Source organism: Callorhinchus milii, unplaced genomic scaffold (assembly GCF_018977255.1).
Source record: "Callorhinchus milii isolate IMCB2004 unplaced genomic scaffold, IMCB_Cmil_1.0 Scaffold5, whole genome shotgun sequence".
NCBI lineage: Eukaryota > Metazoa > Chordata > Chondrichthyes > Chimaeriformes > Callorhinchidae > Callorhinchus > Callorhinchus milii.
The window spans coordinates 24,568,222-24,593,100 of NW_024704746.1; the positions used below are offsets into that span (position 1 = coordinate 24,568,222).

General features: G+C 40.3%; 1 protein-coding gene across 3 annotated transcripts in view; it reads right to left on the reverse strand.

Annotated features, from left to right (window-relative positions):
* Positions 1–24,518, reverse strand: part of LOC103182808 (zinc finger FYVE domain-containing protein 9) — a 40,048-nt gene extending 15,530 nt beyond the window's left edge. For 2 of the 3 annotated variants that reach the window (XM_007899951.2, XM_042334820.1), the window contains exons 1-4: positions 24,321–24,518; positions 10,275–10,391; positions 6,660–8,908; positions 881–980 (exon numbers count right to left, since the gene is read on the reverse strand). In XM_007899951.2, coding sequence (XP_007898142.1) covers positions 881–980; positions 6,660–8,908; positions 10,275–10,344 — 2,419 coding nt within the window. In that variant the 5' untranslated portion in view covers positions 10,345–10,391; positions 24,321–24,518. The remainder of the gene's footprint in view (positions 1–880; positions 981–6,659; positions 8,909–10,274; positions 10,392–24,320) is intronic. The other variant, XM_042334821.1, reaches the window with a different exon arrangement.
* Between the last annotated feature and the right edge of the window lie 361 nt (positions 24,519–24,879).

A 24,879-nucleotide genomic window follows, 5' to 3' on the forward strand; every position in this document is an offset into this window, starting at 1 on the left:
GCCTTGAAGGCAATGACTGTATTCACAGATTATAATAGAGTACAAAGACTTAAAATTATCTTTTGTGCCAATTTTTCTGTGATCTAGCTCATAATGTTCCATTGTAGACAAACAGGAGGCTGCCTATATTGGTGGTCCTCTCGGCCACCCAAAACATTTTGAACAGAATCATTCATTCAGAATATCACTATTCACATCTGCATGTTAAATTGCTCAAAGGTTTACTTTAGGCAGAAGTGCTCATCAGGCAAACATGTCAGCCTCACTTACTTGTACACTTACTTAAACACTAGGTGATTCCAAGATAGGAACAGTACATGCATTTATGAGTAGAGACACAAATGGCTCTAATAAACTGCTCTGTTTTGGTTTCATTCCGGGAATTTAAACCAAATATCAACATGCATGAAATACAAATCTCTCACCATAGAACTTTTAACTTTAATGCTCAAGTCACATTAAGCTAAGATTTTGCAAGATATTTTCGCAAAAAAGTTAATTGTAGATTCCAGGAGCTGGCTTTAATGTGGTTCAATATATTCAATATATTAAATATTAAGCTTTTTCTACATGTAGGTAGCATGCATAAGAGGCACTTGGTGAGTTTAGCTTGGATACTCTTAAGCCTGGCAATGGGTCTCTGTGGTAGCAGAAGGACCAGATAGAGGGCCACACGGTTAGATCCCGATAAAGACCTCACAACACAAAACAACTGTGTCAACTGACATGGTGCAATTGAAGTCCATAGTGCAACTTATATGCAGTCACGAGTTGTGAAGGTCTATGCTAATCAGAACAATTCAGCCAGGACCCTGCACGATTCCCACAACGGTTTAAAGTCCCTCAATATTTAATCATAAAAATAAAATCAGCCACTCACCACTCGCAAGCACAGAATGACAGGTTACACACACACGGGCCTCTTTCATGTCCATGTAGCTCAGCTTGCACTTCAGACTGCAACATGCTGCACAGAAAACCTACATAAACAGATGTCAGCAGGTTAGACACACGGTGACATTTCATTTTTATCATCAGATTTTTAGCTCTTATTCCAGCTTTGGTTTCCAGTCTTTCTAAAGCATGATTTCGCACAGACACTGGCAGGCACACGGCAACTGAAAGCCACAAACACCAAATTATCAAGGTATGATCACTCATTTGTTACCACTACTTCTTATGCACTCCATTAAGTAAAACTGGGAGCAAGTCTGCTAAAATATTAATGACAAGGTGTCAGTTTTCAAGAACTGCACTTGCACAACACCACTGCTTAATTTGTAAAAGCAAGTCAAACAATTTTAATAATAATAATGAGAATCTATTAAATCATGTGCGAACTACAAACCAGATGGCATATAGTGACTTTTTTTAAAAAAAGAGAGCCCAGCTCTTAAAATCATCTCTCATTTCACTTAATTATGAACTAATTTACCTAATCTCTACCACTTTTGTGAAGGTCAGCACCAGATTATTAGGTCTCGATGCCAAACTAAAGTATTCAGTCCTGTATAAAACTGAGTTACAGGAATGATTATTGTACTTAACTCTACTCATTTCATCAAAAATATCTTTGTGAAGCACTTTATACCGCCTTCAGTCACCATCCTCAAAGATACAGGTGAAAGTGGGTCAGAAAATAGAAATACCATAGTATCAAACAATCTCTACATACAAGGCTGTCTATACTCCAGCTCCATAGTTACTCTATCACACAATGCTAACAAATATTCACCATTATGCAAGTACTCAAACTAGGACACAAATTATGGAGCAATTGGTGGCAAAAATAAAAACACTGATCCGGTGAATTTCAAATTACTACAAAACACAGAACTGCACAGTGAACTTTGTCTATAATTTCCCTACAAAACACATAATTTGTATAGCATGGAGATCATATCTCAAACCGCAGGCTTGGCGTTTGTTTGAAAGATTACAGAATAATTTAAAAGGAATTAATCTTCAATTGCTATTTGCGAATAGGCCACTAAATTTGTGAAAGTTCAAACTGTAGAAATCTATAGTTATAAACTGCTTTATTTGTGGACAATTCAGATACGTACAGGATATAATAAATCATTAGCAAATTAATTGACAGACTAAAAACACTTAAAACTACAGGAATGATTTTCAACTTAAAATCACACATAGAATATTGTGTGTACAGAGTGTTGGGGCCCTACCATCGTGCATTGAAGGGCTCAGTGAGTCGAGGATTCCAGGACTTAAGTTACGTAGAGCAACTCATAGAACTGAACACATCATACTTGAAAAAAGATGTTGGATTCAGCCACAATTCACGTATTTAGAATGACATTTATAAATATGGTGGATATAAGTAGCGTACTTAAGAGATTGTGAGAAAACAAGAGGCCAGACTCATAAAATTAAAAAGCCTCAAGCAGGATTAGAAATGAGATTTCTCCTTCCCCTCTCTTCCACCCTGCCCCAATAAAGGAATTGATGTTGTATTTATTAGCCCCTGCAAAAAGTAACTTGATAAGTATTGGAGGATTGTAGGAGAGGTGAACCTCAAGTGAACATGAACTCAGTAGGACACAATGCTTTCTGTGCTGCTGGACAGGAAATGTCTGCAGTGCAGGAGGTTACGCCTGCATTTAGGGATTGATACAGACTAAGATCAACAAATATCCAACTGCACCCAACTATTTCTGTGCTGCGAGGCTGGGGGAAGAAATATCCGTGGAATGAAAGAAATTAGGTTTAAACAGTGAGGACAGAAGAACAGTGGAGATTTTGCCCAACTGCATTTTAAATTGATAAAGAGTTTCTTTGCAGAACCTGCCCCAGAATAAAACGTGGGTGAGAGGAAAGCTATTGTAGATTTTGTTGGTACTGTGGAGAGAGCAGGCTGGATTACCTTTTCTTATTCCAGTCTGTATATTTTGGTCCTAGAAATCTCAATTCATTTTGCAGCAAACAAATATTTCCTATATTTGAAGCCTGATACAAAACCATTTTAATTCAATGCATATACAGCAGCGACTGTTTTGGAGATAATAAATCTTTGTCGCTCTCAAGTGAATATTTGCTATGGAAACTGAAATTCAATTACAACAACAAAATTACATTTATAGAGCGTCTTTCACGTCGGGAGGATGTCCTAAAGCGTTGAACAGTCGGGTGTCGGGGTCCGAGCATGGGGGAGGGGTGGTTTAGGGGTGAGGGAAGGCAGAGAGGTGGGAGGGAGACCAAAGGCATGGTCGAAGAGAAGGGTCCTGAGACCGGCCTTGAAGGAGGCAAGACGAAGGGACTGTGGGATGGAATTCCAGAGTGTGCAGGCAGAGAGGCTGAAAGCCCGGCCACCGATGGTAGGGCAGGAGACATGTGGAGCAGGCCGGAGCCCGATGAACGGAGGTAGCGGGCAGGCTCGTAGGGAGTCAGCAGGTCAGAGAGGTAGGAGGGGGCACGGCCATGAATGGCCTTAAAGGTGAGTCGAGGATCTTAAACTCGATCCTCTGGGGGATGGGGAGCCAGTGGAGTCAGCCGAGGGTGGGAGTGATGGGGTCACGGAGCCTGGTGCGTGAGAGTACACGAGCTGCAGAGTTTTGGATGATCTGCAGCTTGTGAAGGGAAGAGTTGGGATTAAATAGGAAAGTGATTATAAAAATGGGAGGAAAATCAGTACAATACTAACAGTCTTGCTCATGAAGCTCTATATCCAAAACATCTGAAGCCATCTCATTTTCATAATTTCTCCTTTCACTTTTGAATATGAAGGGTAATAACATTGGTCATTCACTTCATCGCTGTTTCGGGGCTGTTCACTTGGTAAATCTTATCAAGTGCTAAGAGACATCCTCCTGACCTGAAAGGCCCAATATCAAACACAAAAAATATATCCACAATGGATTTTAAATACTCAGCATTTTTCATTCATACTGAAATGGAAAACTAAATGTTCAACACAATACTATTCACCCGAAGTGACAAGTCCACCTACATGCAATCCTGATCAAAGCAAATCCCAGGCATAGTGCTGATATACACAAGCTGCTTCAAAATTCAAACTCTGCTCTCTAAATTATAATTCATTTAAATCTCTTTAGGTTGTCTACACTAACCTAATGCATAGCCACTCATTTCCTGACCATTTTTAATTTCATACCATTTCTAAGCCATGGGCTTAGCCATGGGCTACTGTTTGTAATTCAAATCAATTCTGTTGTGTTCAATTTAACATACCAGGTAAGCAATGATTGCTCATTTACACAGCGCCCCAAAGGTTACATATGGCAGTGCGTTGACACAGGACTCAAATCCTGCTCCATCGATTAATTGCTCCTCCTCAGCAATCTCGATTCAGGCACAAAATCTAATGTATTTTCTTCTGAAACACTGACTGTATTTAGTAGGTTACGAGCAAATGAATGACAATCTAAAAAAAAGACTAAGAAGCAAAAAAAAAATGAGCAACATTAGAATTTGGTGGTGGTAGTAATTTTAAAGTGGGGGATACTATAAGTTGTTAATATTTATCACAACAAACAAAGTGTCTATTGTTAAAAGAGCAAAGATCAAACGTTCACCTGTATGTATATAGGGTTTTCAAACCTTGATTCACACTCCTCTGGAAATCAAATATAAAGTACTTGTGACTTTAGGAGTTTTGAAAGCAAGAATAATATTCCATCTAATAACTAATTCTGACAAAAGAAAGTGATTGGCATCTTCATTCTTTGTCAGTAAGTATGGCTACATAATTCAACCTCCCTTTACCTTTTTCTAGAAGTGGAACACTTGACCTTGTTAAAGAGGAATATCAAAATAGTTTTCTCTTTGATTGAGATTACTGAGTATATGATTGTGAACAAATTGATGTGCTATTATTGTTGTTGCTCATGAATAAATTAATATCACCAGTATTAAAAAGGAACTTTAATCTACCAGCTGGAGGTGTTCCTATACAAAGCAACCACTCCAGGATCACCTTTTATAGCAACAGTAAATATGGCTTTTGGATAATTTGAAGTATTTTGGGTTTTTAAATCTAATTTTCATTATTTTAAACAAGAATAAGCTGGTGCTTTTGATAGACCAGAAAAACTGGCACCATCATTTATTCCTAAAGAAAATGCACAAATTATTTTCTAAAGGTATAGATCTATATAAATGTAGTCAATCCACTTTACGGTGTATTCTGTGAAGCACTTTGAGACGTCTTGAAGACGTGATGGGGCGCTATATCAAATACAAGAATTATTATATATTGTAATAGTAGAATCCTGTAGCTCAGTGGTCAGAGCAATCGCTTTGAAAGCAAGAGAACTGGGTTCAATTCCCAGAAGGGTGAAACCATGGGCAAGTTTCCTTACTCCACACGCCTGATAACAATCCCTCAAAAAAATTATAAATTGTCATTTCAATCCACGACTGTTTGCGGGACACTGCTGTGCGCAATTGGCTGCCGCATTTCGCCCACAAATATACAGTCAATTCACTTTACAGTCTATTCTGTGAAGTGCTTTGAGATGTTTAGAAGATGTGAAAAGCGCTATATCAATTGCAAGGATAATTATTATCTATTGTAAATTCAAATTCAATGTGCCAATTTGTTTTGCATTGCAACAAACACTAGTATTGCCTCCAGTCACAGTTAAAAAAAATATACTTAAGAATTTTAACCATTGTTGGGGAAATTCACAGAGCACTGCTAATTGTAAATGCAAGCAATTTAATGAGGAAATCTTCCCCTCATGACTTCGTGAACACTTATTACCCAAGGCTAATTATATCTGCTGTCCTACGTACATACCATAAGCCAGTTTTACAAATACCGTAGAGCTTTCCTTTTCAAAATCTTGAGTCCTAAGCTATAGAACATAAGCTCTGAACAGCATTTTTAAGATGCAACAAGCATGCGCATTATTGCGAATTCGCCCCCTGGCACTTCATGACATTTTCTAAGCCCACAGTTTTTTTAAAAAATGGATCAAACGTAACTATCTGAAATTCGATTTGTGTTGCCATCTTACCTTACCCCCTTGCGACAGTAAAAGCAAAACTGATCATGCTGAAAAAAGGCCACATTTGCTGGGGTAAACCTCATAGTAAAATGTTGCATATGGTTAAGTCCACAAACACAACAGGTTCATATTAACATCCTGCTATACACCAGCATAATCACTCTCCGGCTATCCTCACTGCAAACACAAATCTCAGCCAGGTTGCTGAAGGAGAGATCAGCACAGACCTCCCAGGAGTGGAAACAGCAAGGAGAAATGGGGAAACCATCGCAGTTGCTCTCGAACACAATTAATACCTCATTTACAGGAAAAACATTCAGTGTTGATTTCAAACAATTTAAACAACATGCTCGCTTTCCAGAACAATGTTATTTATGTAACCCTTGTTAAACCTATGCAACCAGCTAAAAGCTACAGTAAAAAAAGTTAATAGTAATTGTGACATATTCAGAGTAGTACCACTTAAATCATTCAGCACCTGCACTATTTCAAAAATCAATAGTTCAATAAAATACCCAAAAGAGATTTGATATATCAATGCATAAATTTGCAATAATCTCAGTTCACTGCAGCTATTATTAGTTTTCAAATTCATCATTATTTGTGTTCACTATGGAAGGAGTTCACCAATTGTCACATTTGAATTGACCTTCAAGAATGGTAACTCACCTTTCCACAAGCTCTACAGTGATGACGCCTCTTTGTGAATGTAAACTTGGCCTCACACTTCATGCAGTTTGGAGCTTGGGAATCTGGTACCCACACAGGAGCGACATCGCCCAGAGTGGTAAATGGCTTTCTAAGAGATCCTGAAAACTGTCCAGCTCGCAGGTCATTATCTGGGCTTTCAGGTCCCACAGCATAACCTGAGCTTAAATCTTTGGGAGCTCCAGCATAACACACACCCAACTCGTCACCTTTGCTACTGCACTCAGGTACCAAAACACCACTCCTTGTAGCATCCAGTGAAGAATCCTCAAGGCCAAGTTTACTGGGAAAACCTACATTGCTGTTTTTTGCATTGTTTACGCTGTTGGTTGAGCCCAAGTCATTCAGCAGTTGATTAGTCAAAGGCTTTGGAATCTGCAGTTTCAGGTTTAAAGGTTGTTTGGGTCGAGCACCTCCAAATGGAATACTGACAGGCTGTGCATTATTTAGGGACAGCAGTGCCGCATCTCCCGGTGAGCAAGTTCCTGTAGAGGACAAGTTAGGTGTATTAAAGTAATTGTCCTTCAACTGATCAGTAATGTCCGTAGCCATAGTTAATCTGGTCAAACCATCAGCCACTCCCGCTTCCATTGCATCAATTCCCCTATGTTGAATGTAGTTGTAACTTTCTGACTTGCTTTCCTCAATCTCTTTCTCTTCAGTGACTGAATCTTCCTTTAAGGGCAATAATTTTGAAACACAGGCTTGGGTTGAACTTGAGCTGGGTACAGAATCTAGCATGTCACACAAAGAGCAGGCTGCTGACACCTGACCCTTCACATCAACACTTGAGGTATCCGATTGCACAATCCAATCTTCACAAGGAGCCAAGCATTCCGCTGCTGGTTTGTTCAGGTCTAAAACAATCTCACCACCCAATAAATCTTCCACTGTTTGACAATCACTTAGCCCTGAATGCTGGCTTAGCTCATCATCAAGCACTGCTTTAGACTGGAGAGATGGTATTTTACTTGTATGAAGACATACCTCAGTAGTGCAGCCCTTTACAGACAGTGTAGAGTCATCTTCAACAGTATTTTGGCAAACCATCAATTCATTGCTTATGCTTACCGAACCAATCTCAAGTTCTAAATGGGGACAATTACCATTACTTGAAGAGTTACATTGTACTGAAGTCAGATTTGGCTTACTCTCAACACAAAGCGACTCTGAATATTCATACTGTTGTTTCTGAGATGTCATATTTACTGACTGTAGTTCAGTAAAGTTGTCTGTACTACCCAGACAACTAGGATTATTTGTATTTCTTAATTGAAGCTCAGGCCTAGGAGGAATTTGAAGTATGTCTTCTTTTTCATCTAATTCATCAGATTCACATCCACTTTTTACAATGGTATCATTCTCAGTTTGAGTTACGGACTCATCTTCCAGTTTTATAACAGAATCATTTGCTTCAGTTTTTCTGGAGAATGAATCACTTGTTTCACCTACGTCAGCAGCAGTATCCGATCCAGACACCATGTTTGGCTCACGCATTACTAATACGTCCTCTGCAGCCTTCCAAGAATCTTCTGAAGCCAGAGATGAATTTTCCAAACTGGAACAGGTCTTTAAACTCTCAAATGAAGATTTTACAGACACATCTGTACAGAGTGCATTTGTTGGCTCAGAACTTTCAATTGTAACCGTCTTCTTGGTTTGGCCATTCATGCTTGGACATAACTGGCCACTTTGTCCATTCATATTCTCTACTAAAAAGCTGTCAGCATTCAGTACATTTTGGCTGTTTGGACTGTCCTGCTGCAACAGCTCAGCACATTGGAATACTGCTTTGTCAGAATTCTGCACAAATAACCCAAAGGTACAAGAAGCATTTGTAGCTTCAGAAAAACCAGCCTCATTTTCACAAGCAGACGTCTCCGGCAATTCAACAGAATTAAGCCAATGTTCACAATTATTGTTCTTAGTAATAGTACAAACATCGGAAACAGACTCGTCATTAATCCATTGCACTACATCAGGCCCTGGAGCTTCTTCTGCATCATTTCCATTCAGGCAGTGATCCCCTCCTCCAATCACTGCATTCTCAGACTGAGATAAAGAGCAGCACTTCAGCTTGGTTTGTGTCTCACTCGGAAAAGCTTCATCATTCTCATTGGACAAGGCTGGATTCAACGACATCAAATGAGAAGGTGGATCCAAAATCTGATTCCATTTTGCATCAAACACACTGGGAGACTCTGTCTCATCTGGAAAAAGAAAATCCAGGTTATAAAAATGCAAATGTAAAGATGTAAACCCAGGGATCACTTCTGTTGGCAGCATCCTGGGCGTAGGGCCGGGGGTGCGCATGTACAAGGGCACAATCACAAAAAATTAGTTTGCAGGTACAGCAAGCAATTAGGAAGCTAACGGTATGTTGACATTTGTTACAAAAGGGTTAGAATATAAGAGTAGGGAAGTCTTGCTGCAACTGTATAGGGCCCTGGTGAGACCTCATCTAGAGTATTGTGTGCAGTTTTTATTTAAGAAAGGACGTACTCGCCTTGGAAGGGGTACAACATAGATTCACTAGGTTGGTACCAGGGATGAAGGGGATGAGTTATGAGGATAGGTTGAGCAATTTAGGCCTATATTCTCTAGAATATAGAAGAATGAGAGGTGATCTTTTAGAAACCTATAAGATTATTAAGTGGCACGACAGAATAGATAGTGGGAGACTTTTTCCCTGGTTGGAGAAACTATAACCAGGGGTCACAGTCTTAAAATTAGGGGTAAGCCCTTTCCCACTGAGTTGAGGAAAAACTTCTTCACTCAGAGGATAGCGAATTTATGGAATTCTCTACCCCAAAGGGCTGTAGATGCTCAGTCCTTGAACATATTCAAGACTGAGATTGATAGATTTCTTATGGATAAAGGGATTAAGGGATAAGGTGGGAGTTGGAGTTAGATTAGATCAGCCATCATCTTATTGAATGGCGGAGCAGGCTCGAGGGGCCGAATGGCCTACTCCTGCTCCTATTTCTTAGGTTCTTATCCACAAATATTAATATCTCTAATCAAGTAAAGCATATACTTATGTATAAAACACCAAATACATTTCTGATCAATGGCTTAATTAGAAGACATCAGATGATTCAGAATACTCCTCTGGAGAGGGAACCCATTGCACGTCCCACTGCAGGTTTGAGCACCAGTCTCAACGAAACACTAGTTTGTAGCTTCAAGGATTGTAACATCTAAGGAGGTTTGATCGCCGCAACCCCACCCCGCCCGGCTGCACCCACCCACACACAGACCTAGCCGCGCACACCTACCCCCACCCCTACACGTGCCGGTCCATACATCTAGCCCCACCCCAACGCACGCCTGCGGCCGTCCCTGCCCCTAGGCATGCGCGTCCCCGGCCCTATGCCCCCACCCGACTTCGTCCACCAGCTCGCTCACACCTGCCCCCTATGGGCTCGCGCGCGCCCGACCACCCACCGCCCCCTACGGGTACGCGCGCACACATAAGGCTAACCATCAGTGTTGTTTTGCCTGCTTTCAGAGATAAAAGAATGGTCACTTAGTTCCAAAGAAAATGTAAAGACATGACTGAAGAAACTAACTCACCCTCATTCTGTTCAAATTCATCCAATACCTTGTCCAGGTTAAATGCCTCAGCCTGGAAATAATTCTCCATTTGTTAATAAGCACTGCCTTTTTGCAATGCCCTCAGTCTGTCTGAATCTGTCGAAACATAATGAGACAAACACCAACCAGTCATCGTTTCCATCAATGGCCATCAATTTTTTTTTGACTTGTAAAAAACGATTGCACAATTATTTAGGTGTTCTTGTCCTCTGAACACAAGCACCAAAATCTGACCACTTGTACACAGTCTCACTTTAAAATACCACTTTGTATTCATACTTAAACAGATTTGATCCCACCATTGGCTGTCATATTTTAGTCAGAACCATTAGAAATGTGCTAAGGCCCACCCATCCATTAATTTCTGTTCATGATCTACAAAGGATTATCCAAAAGCCCTTAATCTGAAGTGATTCCTTTCGATCACACCACATCTTTTAATGTTACTGAAGTATTGCAAGTAAAACTTAATCTTCTGAACTGCTTCCATCTCCAGAGGAAGGCGAGTCACATTATGAAAATACCCTCAGAGTGAAGCAAAAAACAAATGGCGATCTTTTAAATGGGAAGAAACTATTTTAATGCTTAGTTACTCCCAAAATATTCTCTATCTAAATCTTAAATTGTAACTTTTAATAAATTGCTTTTAGAATGATAGCCAGTTCCTAGACACTCTCATCTCACAAACTACAGTAATTAAATAAACTCAGATTGTGCATTACAACTGCTTGGAAGATAGAATTTGCTAGTCCAGTTATATTGCAGTCTCTTTGTTTTGATAAAAATCAGATCTAGGAAATGAAAATATAATGAGAACACAATTAAAATTTCAGAGTACGTCTAGAAATCATTCAAACTTTACTCAAAATCAGAGGCATCCCAAACAGTCAATTTCTGGAACTTAATAAATTCCCAACTGTCAATCGTTCCATACAGGCACCTTAATCCACAAAAGCTGCAACTTCATTACATTATTCTGTAGCATTTCTTTACAGTGCAGTTGCCAAGCTAAGCAGCTATTTCATTTCAACCACAATTACTGGAAGCCAGGCCATAGGTGTGAATATTGAAACCACTTACACTCTTCAAACCAATTTCAGCAGTACATTTTTTTTTAGTCAGCCCGGTGACATGTGCAGAAACCGTCAAAATGGCTAAGAGTATCCAAACCAAGCTGAGATTTCCACGCAAACCACCTACACATAGAAATCCCAACCAGAGATGGATTTTTGGAATGGAACGCGGACCCTCTCCCTGGAGGGACACATCCGCTTACCTAATTCCGGTTGGCGAGAGCCAAGGCTTGTGAACCCCAGAGTGCGTTGTCAGCGCCTTAGAATGTCCACCCGATGTGAAAGGCTCTATACAATTGTCATTTTGTTGTTGTTGATTTATACTGCTGGAGTTAATAAAATGACTCCAGCAGTATAAAATAAAATTAGTAGTATGTAGAATGAATAATATCCAATATAAAAAGCTAAAATTTATGCCAATTATCATTCCCCATAGACGGTAGTCCAAATGCCAACCACCAGAGACTTTTAAGATTTGGAGATTAAAAAAAACTTACTGGACTGAGTTTTACAGGAAGTCGTATTGCAATTAACCTACTTCTAGATATAATTTACTCAAGTGCAAATTCATTAACACATAACCCCTAATGACTTCACACACAAATGTTGAAACTCCAATTTTTACAATAATTCAAAAAATTAAAATCTGTTGATAGGAGAAAGTGTTGACACTCTCTGAGCTGCTATTACTGTGGTGGTAAGGTCACACAGTTGTACGATGTCACTGCTTTAAAAATCTTATTATCAATTCAGCAGTTTTGCCTATGTGTTCACACATGAAACTTAACACTGTGCTCATACCTTAGCTCAATCTCAAAGGACAATTGTGCAACTTCCCAGTGTATTAAATAAATATATATTAAGGACGTCTGAATTGGTTCTAAAATGTATTACGCACGGTAAAAAGGACTAGCTATGCATTAAACTTTAAAAGTGGGAGGTGGGGGGGCGGCGAGGATTGAGTTCCCAAAAGCAGGGGCAGAATGAAAGCTCTTGTGTGGAATGTTAACACATTTCATTGGTGGTCACACCCTTATTTTTCGCATTATGTTAAAGAGTTTGTGTTGCAGGGTTGAATTGGCCAGTGAGAATAGCTATACATTTGCTTTACTACACTCCAAACAAGTGTAAAAACACACAAAGCTGCGTTAAATTCTTTAATAAACTAGGTGACCGTTTTATTAAATCGATGAGCAATCTCTAAAATCTGGATCACTTCTGACATGGCTAGACAAACGAGTTAAGACTGCCTTAATTGAATTATTTTTATTTAAAACATATTCAGGGCAGTGGCAGAGATGGCTCTTACCTGGAGCTTAGTCAAAAGGTCCCAGACCTCAGCGCGAATGCCTAAGGGAGAGGACAAGGGAGAGGCAAGGCATTTCCTCTGACGGATGGAGGAAATGTCAGAGGGTGATTCACTTGTTCACTGAGAGCATTGGCAAACATCTGGTAACTGGCAGCGTGCCAGGCTATTCAGGTAGAAAGACACAAAGGGCAAAAAAGATAGAACTGCAAGCTAGTTAAAACTTTATTTTTTTAAAAAAGTGGAGCTTCCATAATTTAGTTTTGATCACACCCTAAAAGAAATCTGCAATTTTTTTTTTGAAAAGCAAACTCGCCAAACATATTCAAATCAAGTCAAAGTGCATTTACAGCACAAGAGGATAATCAACTCCCAATCTGCCCTTTAAATATTAGTCTAGCCGGTGTTATTTTCAGTACAAAGATCACGAGAGATGATACATTTTGAAAACTCAAGTGTGCAAATTCTGTTAAAAAAAACAAATTCCTGGTTAGTGACGAAGTGGAGGTCTGATACCGACGGCCATGAGATGAGCAATCTGTCAATGTGTGATTGTCAGAACCAGTGAGGTGGGTTTACTACTATGTCTGTGCAGGATAGGCTGCCTCCCCTAAATCAAAAGCATCTTGTTTAATGGCCATTGCGGGCAAAGCTCCAGCATCTTATATGCCAAGAGATATTGTCTGTATTCACAATTCTCCACAAGGTGTTGTAATTTCAAATGTCCCATCATGGGCAGCTCCGAATGATGCAAGGCACTTTCTTGGAAATAAGTTTTTTTTATTTACAATAGTAAGTATTTGGAGTGGAGTCCTCTAGCTCAGTGGTTAGAGCACTCGCAAGCAAGAGACCTGGGTTTGATTCCCGGCAGGGTAAAACCTTGGGCAAGTTCCCTTACTCCACATGCCTGATAATAATCCCTCAAGAAAAAAAACAATAATAAAATTGGTCACTTCAATCCACGATTGTTTATGGGACACTGCTGTCACATTTCACCCACAAGTGTACAGTCAATTCACTTTACAGAATATTCTGTGAAGCGCTTTAAGACGTCTAGAAGACGTGAAAAAGACTATATCAAATGCCTTAACATTTCCTTAACAATTAGTGAAATAGCAACAATGGGAAAGATCTTTCAGTATAAATTGTTCCCTCAGTCTCTGAAATGTCCTGCACACGAGAAATCCCCAATTGAAGTAGCAGGCATTACAAAACTGATATCAGATGAACTGCATCAACTACCAAGATTATTTATGGAGTTACAGATGCTTTTAATTTTGTTCTCATGATGCAAGCAGGGGCTCTTCACATTACAGTTCCAAATTCCCTCTGATACTTTCAGTATTGCAGTACAACTGAATTTGTTTGGGAAAACAAAACACAAAATACTGCAGATGCTGGAAATCTGAAACAAAACCAGAAGTGGCTGGGAACACTCAGCAGGTCAGGCAGCATCTATGGAGAAAGGAAAGTGAGTCAACGTTTCGGGTCCACAACCCTTCGTCAGAACTCAAAGTGGACAAAGTGGAGGTCTGATACCGATGGCAATGAGATGAGCAATCTGTCTACAGCGCAATGTTTGATTCTCAGGACCAGTCCGGTGGGCTTACTACCATGTCTGTGCGGGATAGGTGCCTCCCCCAAATTCTGACGAAGGGTCGTGGACCCAAAACATTGACTCACTTTCCATTCTCCATAGATGCTGCCTGACCTGCTGAGTGTTCCCAGTGACTTCTGAATTTGTTTGGGCCTGGGTATAGCAGACATCCAATGTTGAGCAGCATAACTTGGATTATTGAAGTTTTTTCAGAGGAAAGAGTAGATTCTCACAACTAGAGAAGACGATGAGAATTCCACACATTCAATTTGTTACTATCGTTCATCAATTCAACACACTACTGTCATCTTTTAAGAATGAAAAGTGCAAAACTTGTAAACACATCACAAAAAATAGCATTGATTAGAAAATAAAGTACCAAAAACTTATGGGATCATTGAAATGTCGACTCATTCTATTAAACTGGTTAACCTTTAACTAAGCTCAATAAGCATGCACACATTAAAAACATTAGGACAGATTTCAACATCTATAGAAATTATGCAAAGGGTGAAATTGCCTTTGGTAAATCTCCTTGCTGAAGATCAGCAGACAGCAAGTCTAGGATCAAAGTAACAAATTGCTAGAATATTAATCTTTCATGCTTAACATATTAACTGATTAACAAGGTTTCCATACTCCACATGCCTGATAATAATCCCTCAAGAAAAAAAAACAATAATAATTTGGTCATTCAATCCACGGCTGTTTGTGGGACACTGCTGTGCACAATTGGCTGCCGGGCTTTGCCCACAAAATATACAGTCAATTCACTTTACAGTATATTCTGTGAAGTGCTTTGAGACATCTAGAAGACGTGAAAAGCGCTATATCAAATGCAAGGATTATTATTATTAGATTATTAGATTATTATGAGATTCCTCACCAAGTCTCATAGCATTCAACCATCAATTCAGTAATGATTAAAAAAGTAATATTAAACCTACAAGATATGCAGAATCCCCCCCAAAAAATAAAATTAGGAAACATCCTCAGCCATCAAGATTAGAAACGTCAGTCAAATAATGATAAATTTATCTAACAAGACATTTCGCATGGAAGAATCAACAAGAGACAGATTACTCCGGGTAAGGTGTTGTGGACAAACGTTAAGTGGAGTCCAAAAGCCGTACAATATGGAAAGATCCCAAGTCCTCCGTCTCTTTGCTACATTTACACACATCCAAGAAGCTGGTTCAAACCAGCAGTGACAAAATCTTGAAGGCACGTTGCCTAGCTGCCTTCCTAATAGACAATGACGCAAGAGAGAGGGAGTTTTATCCACATAATTACAAGATGAAAATGCCCTGAAACCTACAAGGATTTAAGATGATAGCTGAGCATCTAGAATAGCCACTTGGAATGGAAAACAAAATAATAAAAGTACCTAAGAAAATTAACATTTTCTTTGCGCTTCAGTTTCAATTTTCAAGATATATTACATCCCCCCTTGCTGTGTTTGATTCTGGTCACCTCGGGAAGCATGCTCAACTTTCAACTTCCGTAGCCTGGGGAGGCTAAGGCAACAGAACAGAGATTGTACCGGAAACCTCAAGTCTGTCACAAAGTGCCCTTCTGGAGCTCTGGAGGCAAGCTTCAAACTGAAGTGAACGGGAAAAGTAGTGATGACCCTCAGTTGATGGAAAACATCTGAAATCCAACATAGCTATGGATCAAAGCACCATGACAAAGGAAAAAGCATTTAATGTTTCACCGACAAACTAAGACGGATTCGAAACAAAAATACAAAAAACTTGTATTTAAATAGCTACCCTCATGTGGGGGTACTTTTTCTAACATAAAATAGTAAGAAACATCTGAGGACATTATGAAACTCAACCAATCTAATCCCTACAAAAAGAAGATAACTACAGTCATTTGAAAAAGGAACAGATCACTCAGTTAGGCTTACACATACCAGGAAAAATCTGATATTTCTTAAGCAAATCATGGTACTTGCGTCGTTGCTCACTAAGAAAGATCAATCATCCCAATCTGATAGGTTCACCACCCACAAATGAGTTGAGAATAAATGAAAAGCGAAAACCAGAACGAGAGGACACGTACCCTAGTGGAACTGTGACCATCTGTTACTATTTAGTAAAATGATTTCAAACCCCCATAAAGTTAGTTTTATATGCATATAAAACCTAATGAAACCAGAAGGGGCAGAATAACAATGTGAAGTGTTATTCTGACAATTTCACAGACTTTGAGATCAGATTTTATAATCAATGAGTTACCGAGCAAAACTGCTGTTAAAATGTTGGCAACTTCAAACCTTCTCACAATCAATGTGTCAGCAGGTGGGGCCAGGACATCAGCGCACCTGTTGATCAGTTGATCAGATTTCAAGAAAACTATTTAGTAAGTAATTATCAGCAGAATTTGGTTTACTGGGGCCCATTTTTCACCTTTTATTTTTAATAAAGAATTGCAAGTTAGAATTGTTACAGCAACAGAAGGAAGCTATTTGGTCCACTTTACCTGTGTCGGCTCTCTGAAGAATTACCTGTTCAGCCCCAATCTCCATAAATCGAGAGTACGGAGAGGCAAAGAAATCAAAGTATAATGTAAATTTCAAAAAACGTCCGTTACAAACTGAAAATCTCGAAACTTGCTTATATATCAAACGCCCCCTCACCTCTGGACTTGGAAGGTTCCTATCGGTGCAGCAATTGTCTTGTTACAACACGAGCGACATCACACATTGATGTTACTGACTACAGAGCACAGACCCCATTCATGACGTAACAATTACAGTTCTACATCTCTTCAGCAGCAATGCTAAAGCTTAAAAATATTGTAATAAGGGACAACCAGTTATTCCTTTTTAACATTTTGGAATCAGTAATAAACCATTTGAATAAACACTCCAATAATTGAGACGTCTAGAAGACGTGAAAAGCGCTATATCAAATGCAAGGATTATTATTATAATACCACAACCTATTCATTTTGAAAGCTTAATATTAACCCTTAATGAGCTACAAATCAGCACAATCATTCAAGGGGACATGTGACAAAAGTACTCTTATATTATACGTGGGACCCGCGAACATCATTTTCAGGACTGCCATGGACACATTGTGAGTAACTGCAATTTTAATTTTTCTACAAAACCTTTGGAGCGGGTTTCTAAAACATATTGTGAGCTTGATTACCGCAATATTACCTTAATATTCACCTTAAAATTAGTTTGCTTGGAACAGAAGACCATTTTAATGACCATGAAATATAGCAGCCTTGAATCCTTTGCCATACTCCAACACAATTACTGGAGCTACAGTGGCAAGTTAATTTCAAGAGGAGCTCCTGTAAGATGACATCAAGGCATCATGTTCAGCACTGTGGTTGCTCTTTATGGGCAACTTGCGCTATGAACAAGTGCCCATAATTCACATGCAAAGGACAAGGCTGCTTTGAACATAGCTCAAATTACAACAGCAACGCCCAACACAAACAGGAACATCATGTAGGTTACTTGTACAGTTGCCCTCAAGCAAAATGTTTGCTCAATACCTAAAAACTTTAAATATCAAACTGTTCTAAAATATAGCAGTTAGTTTCTTTTATTTGAAACTTCCTTCAAAATGCATGCAATATTAATGACAATTAAACATAATCGACGAAAAGAACATGCTGTTGGAAATTTAAACATTTCAACGAGCAAAGCTAATGCAGTCACGCCTCAGCAATACATTTCCAGCATGACACAGGGGCCTTTCATAGAGGAAAAACTGGCTTAGCACTGAGGAAGAGCCGAGATGAAGCCAACAAAGGAGTGACATTAAAACTTGTTGGGACCAGCTGCAGAAAAATGCATCAAAAACTAACACTGAATTTAAATCAGCAAATCCTCCCACAGAGTGAATAACCAATCCTCGAGGCTTCACTACGCACCATACATTGACACTGTGTTCAGTTGTTTTTAAACAGTTAACGTGAAGGTAATTAGCAAATCTTTGTTTGTGAGGATGGATATAGAAGAATAGAGAATCATTTTGTTGAAACAAATAATCTCCTGATAATCCTAAAGTGTTACCCCAGTCACAGACATGCGAAGGCTCCCTATCCTCATTCTATTTGAACCATACGCAAAACACATAACTGACCAGAATAGAACTCACTCTGAAACAATTATAAAATTACTTCTTTTTAAAATGGTAATCACTAGGACATGTAAAAAAGGTGTTTAAGCTTTGGTCCTTCAATCCCTAACTTACTTGGATTTTTTGCTAAATTTTTGGTGCTGAGTATATCAGAGAAGCTGGTAAAGCACTTCCTTGTGCTCCATAACACCAAGCATCAGCAGAGGCATTAACCCAGATCGCTTAAGCAATTTATCAACTGTGTGGATATTAGCAGATTCGCAGCGGCGCAAAAAATAATAAAAAGACAGGGAAGTCAGAATTCTCTGCAACCTCTTAAAACAAGACATGCAGCAGCACAGCAGGAATGTGTGGTGGTGCACTGCACCACTGATCAGTACTACAGCAACTCTCCAGTGATTCTCCCCACAGTCAGATTCTAATCTCAGGTATGCACTACTCCAAAAAAGAGGGAAGGGACAAAGGTGGTCAAAATAAAATAAGGGGACAAGCACGCCAATTTCTCCCCCTCTGTCTTATCTGATTTTCATTGCCTTCCGGCTCTCTTGACGTGTACTATTTATGGACAAGCATGTATACTGCCAACTTGAAAGAAAATTTAGGACATGAAATTACAGTTCAGACCCAATCATATCAAAACATTAATCATTGAAAAACTTAGTAGCTCAATAACTCGCCAAGATGTAACATCGTCCACCCATGCACACTTACCAACCGATTGCATTAAATCGCAGGAAACTTAAGTTTGGATCTGTCTACGCATATGTAGAAGAACTTCACCCCCTGTAGTTCAATGTGATTTCAATACTTGCTGTGGCAACAGGTCAAGATGCATTCAGTTGCGGGAAATGTCAGCTCGATCAGTCACCGCATGCGCAATGCAGTGAATTCCACATGCACAGTGTATATTATTAATTAAATCGGATTTTATACGATTTGTACAGTTTCCCAAGTCATATTAAATGTTATGATCCCAGGTGATACGACTCGTGTGAGTTTACTGTACCATAGTATCATCCCGGGATTAGGTGTCTAAAAAAAATCAAAGAACAATGAAGGCGTTCTGTTGAAATGAACCGTCTCCTGAAACTCAACCCAAAAGGGGTAAACTGATCTCACACACATATATGACCAGAAAAAACATTAATTTTATCCTGTCTCAGTAAATTCCACTTTAAACGCTGTTTAAAAATCAAATTGATCCTAATTATCTGAAAACACCCCCCCCACACACACCTAAATGAAGCATGCCGTAATACACCCGCTCCCCATAACATACATCCAACAAGCAACTCTGAGTAAAACATTCAGTGCCAGAATTCCTCCGTACAAATAAAAAAACATTCCCATAGTTAGGCAGTGTACTTTAAAGCACAGTAATTCCCCGGACCTTGTTTCCTGCTTACTAGATTATATGTAGGTGTAATAGGCTTATGAAGGTTGCTTGATGTGAAAGGCGCTACACAAATGTAATTTGTTGTTGTTTGAATACAGATCCATCAAGCTCTGCTTTTGCAGTTTGATATGAGAAGCCCCTCAACTATTGTACAGTTTTGCTTACTGACCTCAATCTTCTGTTTTCTCAGGCTTGGCTCACAACTCCTTGGGGAGAATTGTAAATAAGTTATGGAGGCGATCATAGAAATACCAAGACGCATTTCACACTTACGGTATGACAAAATCACGTAAACCACAACATTGAGAGTGCTGCAATAAATTGTATGATAATTCATACACCATAGAGCAGCTTTTTTGTAGACAGTGAACTGTCTTAAGATAAATGCAATTTTCATTAAATTCCTGGATGCAGATTATCCCAATATGAATTTTAAAACAAATTCGCGTGATATAAACAGAATCACAGACACAATGATCATTAAATATTTAAACTTAATAAGAGTCAAATTTGAACTCTGGTATCTCCTAACAAATCGAGTCTTTTGATAGAAAACTGTACAAATTCCTTTAAAAGTCTCCACAGTATCAAAAGCATAGAGTCCTGAAGGTTTGTAAAAGGTTAACCTATCACAAGCGCTGAATCATATGTCACTGAGTCAAGAGATGCAAAAATCATTAACACTGATGACATGTCCAGCATGGAGTAGTGGTACAACACATCTCCCATTCAACGCCTAGGACAGAAACATCCACCAAAAATCTGACATTACAGTTCCAAATCTGAAAAAAAGACTTAGAGAACAGCGCTGAGTACTGACTTAGAGGATATATGCTTCCCACAATAAGGAAGGAAGAATATAACTGAAGTCAGAGAACTTTCAAACTCACCCACATGCAGACACACAACTTGCAATTGGTGGAAGACTGGGGGGGGGTGGGGGGAAAAAAGGAGGAAACGTTTACGATTTATGGCCTTATTTGCCCCATTTTGCTTTTACTCATTTATCGTATCATAGTAGCTCGAGTGTAATGAACTGCAGTTCAATAGCTCACCTGAATGCACAAGGCAAAATGAAAGGAGTGAATCTGCCGGTCAATGAGAAGGAATAACAAGGGTGAATAGAAGAAAGACTCCAAAAGGGAGTGAAATTTACTGAATCATTACAACAGGCTGACTTGTAGCAACTGAGAGATTTATAACTAAGCTCAGGGTCTATCGTGGCCAGAAATTCACAAATTATTTGAATAGTCTGCAAAAATGCTGAGAAAGTTTTATTGAAGGTCAGTTTAAAAAACTAAACTCTTCGAATACCACTTGTATGAAATATTCTAAACAGTATAGCTCAGTAGAGTATACCATTGTTCAATGTTGCGTGACATCCTTCCTCAAGTTCAATGCAGATACACAGGCACAAATGTAGTGCACAGGGATAAAATACCCGAAGTTGCAACAATAGTGTAATTTCCACAAGAATCTGGAAAACAGGTTGCTTATTTACTTCAGACCTTTGTACAAGAGAGAAACACTACAAAAAAAATCTAGATTATTTCCCAGGCAACTACTGGTGTAACCTCTGATCTGTTTCCAGATGCCCAAAATATAGGGTGAAAGCTGAAGCACAAGCAGAACTGCTGCTGTATGACTGAAGTAACTACACATTTTAAAGCTCACTTCCAGCCAACTTTCAAGTTATCCATTAACTACCAGCAGTGATTTAAATTCTAACATTTAGCTCACAACAAAAACAGAAAGGGACTTCCTACATCCATCCCCATTCAAAACCTCTTAAAAGATATAGGTTGAGCCAAATACTCAATACATCTGCCTGTTCAGGTGGACATTAAAGCACTTCAAAAAGAGATGGGAATTTCTCCCAGTGTCCTGGCCAATAATCCCCCAAATAAAATTGGGTTACCTCCATGGCTGTTTGTGGGTTATTGCTGTGTGCAACTGGCTACCTCATTTTGTCTACAAAATAAAGTCAATCTAATTTATAGTATATCCTGTGAAGCACTTTAAGATGTCTCAACTGCACAATAAGTAGCTGAGACGTCTCAACGCCAAGGATTATTATTATTACATTGAACAGCCAATCTTTGACTTGTGAAGCATTATAATACCTGCAGAATTTTACTGCAGATAGCGTCAGTCTTTGCAAAATTTAAGCACTAAAATTGTAGATATAAAGAGTTTCACATCTGCCAACTCTCATTTTTACAAAACAATACAACTATTCTTCCAACTCTATTCATGTGGATGGGTTTGCATTCAGTCTTGGTTTTCCATTAAACCCACTGATAGCAATGATCTACCTCAGCAATTGTGCACAAATAACACAAATCAAATCATATGCTGTAAGTGATTGTTTTAAAATCCTAACTATCTGAAGAACCCATTTGTAAAATGTAATTTCACTAGTCGACTCAACCACCTCATTCATCAAGGTATTGAAATCACATCTCATCATACTTACTGAGCCCTAAGTCACTAAACTCTAATCTTAAAAACAGACCCCAAGAACACAATAAGAAAAGGTCACTCAGACGATCAGTACCACAGGAATCCCCCATCTATCACCCTCTGATTCCACTACAGCTCAAACCCTCATCTATCATCTTGTCTTGGAAGCTTCTCCCCCTACACACTCCTGCAGTATAATTTACTCACATTATCTCTCAAAAGAATCCAAAGGCTGTACACATTCACTGCAGGGGTGGCAACCAGTTAACTGTTCAATGAAGACACTTTCTAATCTCTGCTTAGCAACGGTTCGAATTTTGAAAGCAAAGCCTTCAGTTTCCAACTTCATTTAAAAAAAATCGATGGTTTCCACTTTACTTTCAAAGAAAACTTCCCATTTTGCACTCAAAAGTCAGATTTCGCAGAGCCTTAGAAGAGCTATAACATTCACAAATGAAAAAAAAACGCAATTTACCCACAGTTACCACAAAGTGTATTGTCCTACAATTGAGAATAAACCCATCCAGTACATCTGACCGTCAAATGGAAAACATCTCAACCCAAATGTTCGGTTCATCCACGAGACCGCATTGCTTTATGTACTGACACAAAACGAATGTAGCAGTAGTAGGCCATTCGGGTTGAAAAAATACTGCAAACTCCTTGACATTTTCTATATGAAATCAGACAGTCTGAAAAAATTGGGGACTAAAGTATTCATACAGTGCAGCACAGAACTTTCAAAGTAACATACGCTACAAAAAAATTAAATTTTGTGCAATTACCCCTAAACACACACACACACACATAAACAAACCTCCTGAACACTTGCAGCTATTTGCCAATTAATTTCCAGCAATTACATTTCTGAACAAAGTTGAAACAAAACTCCTCTCCAGACAGACAATGGAGGCAAAGAAGTGCTGTGTTGAAGAGCAGAAGGTTTTTTGTATGGAGAATGCCACAAAAATGGTTGAGAGTATTTCAATCCGTTTCGTGGTGTGGTCTAAACCGCAGCAATTCTGCGGTATACAATGGTTTCTTTTTTGGTTAGAAATGCACTTCCTTTTCTCTCTCTCTCTCTCTCTCTCTCTCCTCCCTCTTCTCACAATAATAATATAAAAAACGTTTGACGGTCCCTTTCAAATTGATAAACCCAAAACTACTACGGAAAACCCCCAAAAGAAACGTCTGCGTCAGTAGTAACGGGGACCAGTCACCCGCTTCACACACCGACAGCGTTACATAATGAGGGGGAAAAAATCAGAGCAATTAAAAGTCGGTGAATTAATTGGTCAGTAAAAGAAAAATGCAGCAATGACTGCTCGCTGTTCAGTGCAAAGATATTTTACCTCATCCCCACCTCAACACACAGCAGCGCCGCCTCTCCCAACAACTGACATTAGACCGTTATATATTTATATATATATATATGTATATGATTTCCTCGCCTCCATGTCAGTGTTTCGAACATCAGAGTGTGGATTTATATTAAAATATATGCGCAAAAAGCCACAGGAGACGACAGACGTTCCCCAGTCCCTACCCTGACGCCCGGGGCCGCCCCACTAGGCCCCGCCACCGGCACTGGGCGCTGTGCTTCCGACAACCCAGAGCCACAGCCCCGGCACTCACTCACTCACTCACTCCGCCAACGGCGGGAGGAAACCCTGAGGTAGGAGCAAGTGTGAGGGGACAGAGACTATGGGGGGGAGGGGGGGGGAGGAGAGGGGGGGGGTGTGAGGGGAGGAGGGGGGAGTGAGGAGAGGGGGGTGTGAGGGGAGTGAGGGGAGTGAGGGGAGGGGGGTGTGAGGGGAGTGGGGGTGTGAGGGGAGTGAGGAGAGGGGGGGAGTGAGGGGAGTGGGGGTGTGAGGGGGGGTGAGGGGAGTGAGGAGAGGGGGGGTGTGAGGGGGGGGAGTGAGGAGAGGGGGGGAGGGAGAGTGTGAGGGGAGGAGGTGTGGGGGAGAGGGAATGAAGAGGGAGAGCGGGTTTTGGAGAAAAGGCGCTGAAATGTGGTGGTTAAACGTCTGGCGCCGCGGGGCGACCGTCGCTGTTCTCCCCGCCCGCCGCGCGCTCACCGGAGTCACGGCCATTCCCCCCACAGCTCGGTCAGAGAGGCCGCCCGGCGGCCATGGCGGGGTCCGCGGGTGTTGTTAGTTCAGCCGCTCTCCTTCCTCCCCTCACTCCGGCCGCCTCGAGACACTCGGAGCCGTCGATGGCGACCCAGCGACCGCCCGTCCATCACGCGCCTGACGTTTGGAAGATCCCAGCCTCCTCGCCCCGCCCCCACCTCACCTACCCGGCGGCAGCCAATCAGGGCGAGCCGTCCCCGGCCGTCCAATCGCCGCGCTCAAACTGCCGTTTCGTCCCCTCCCTCCGCAACGGACCAATTAGAGTAGCGAGTGTCTGCAGACCCGTCCAATCACAGCGCGTGTCTCTACGCCTATCCAATCGAAGCGCTTAAACTATCCCCGTCCCGCCCCCACTTACTTCCCTTTAACCGCCAATCACAATCCTTCCTCCCCGTCCGTCCAATCACAATCCCTCCCCAAGCTGACCACGTGACACACACCGTAATCCCCTCGCTTTATGAGATGCGCCAATCAGAGCACGTATCGTGCCCGCGGCGGCTGATTG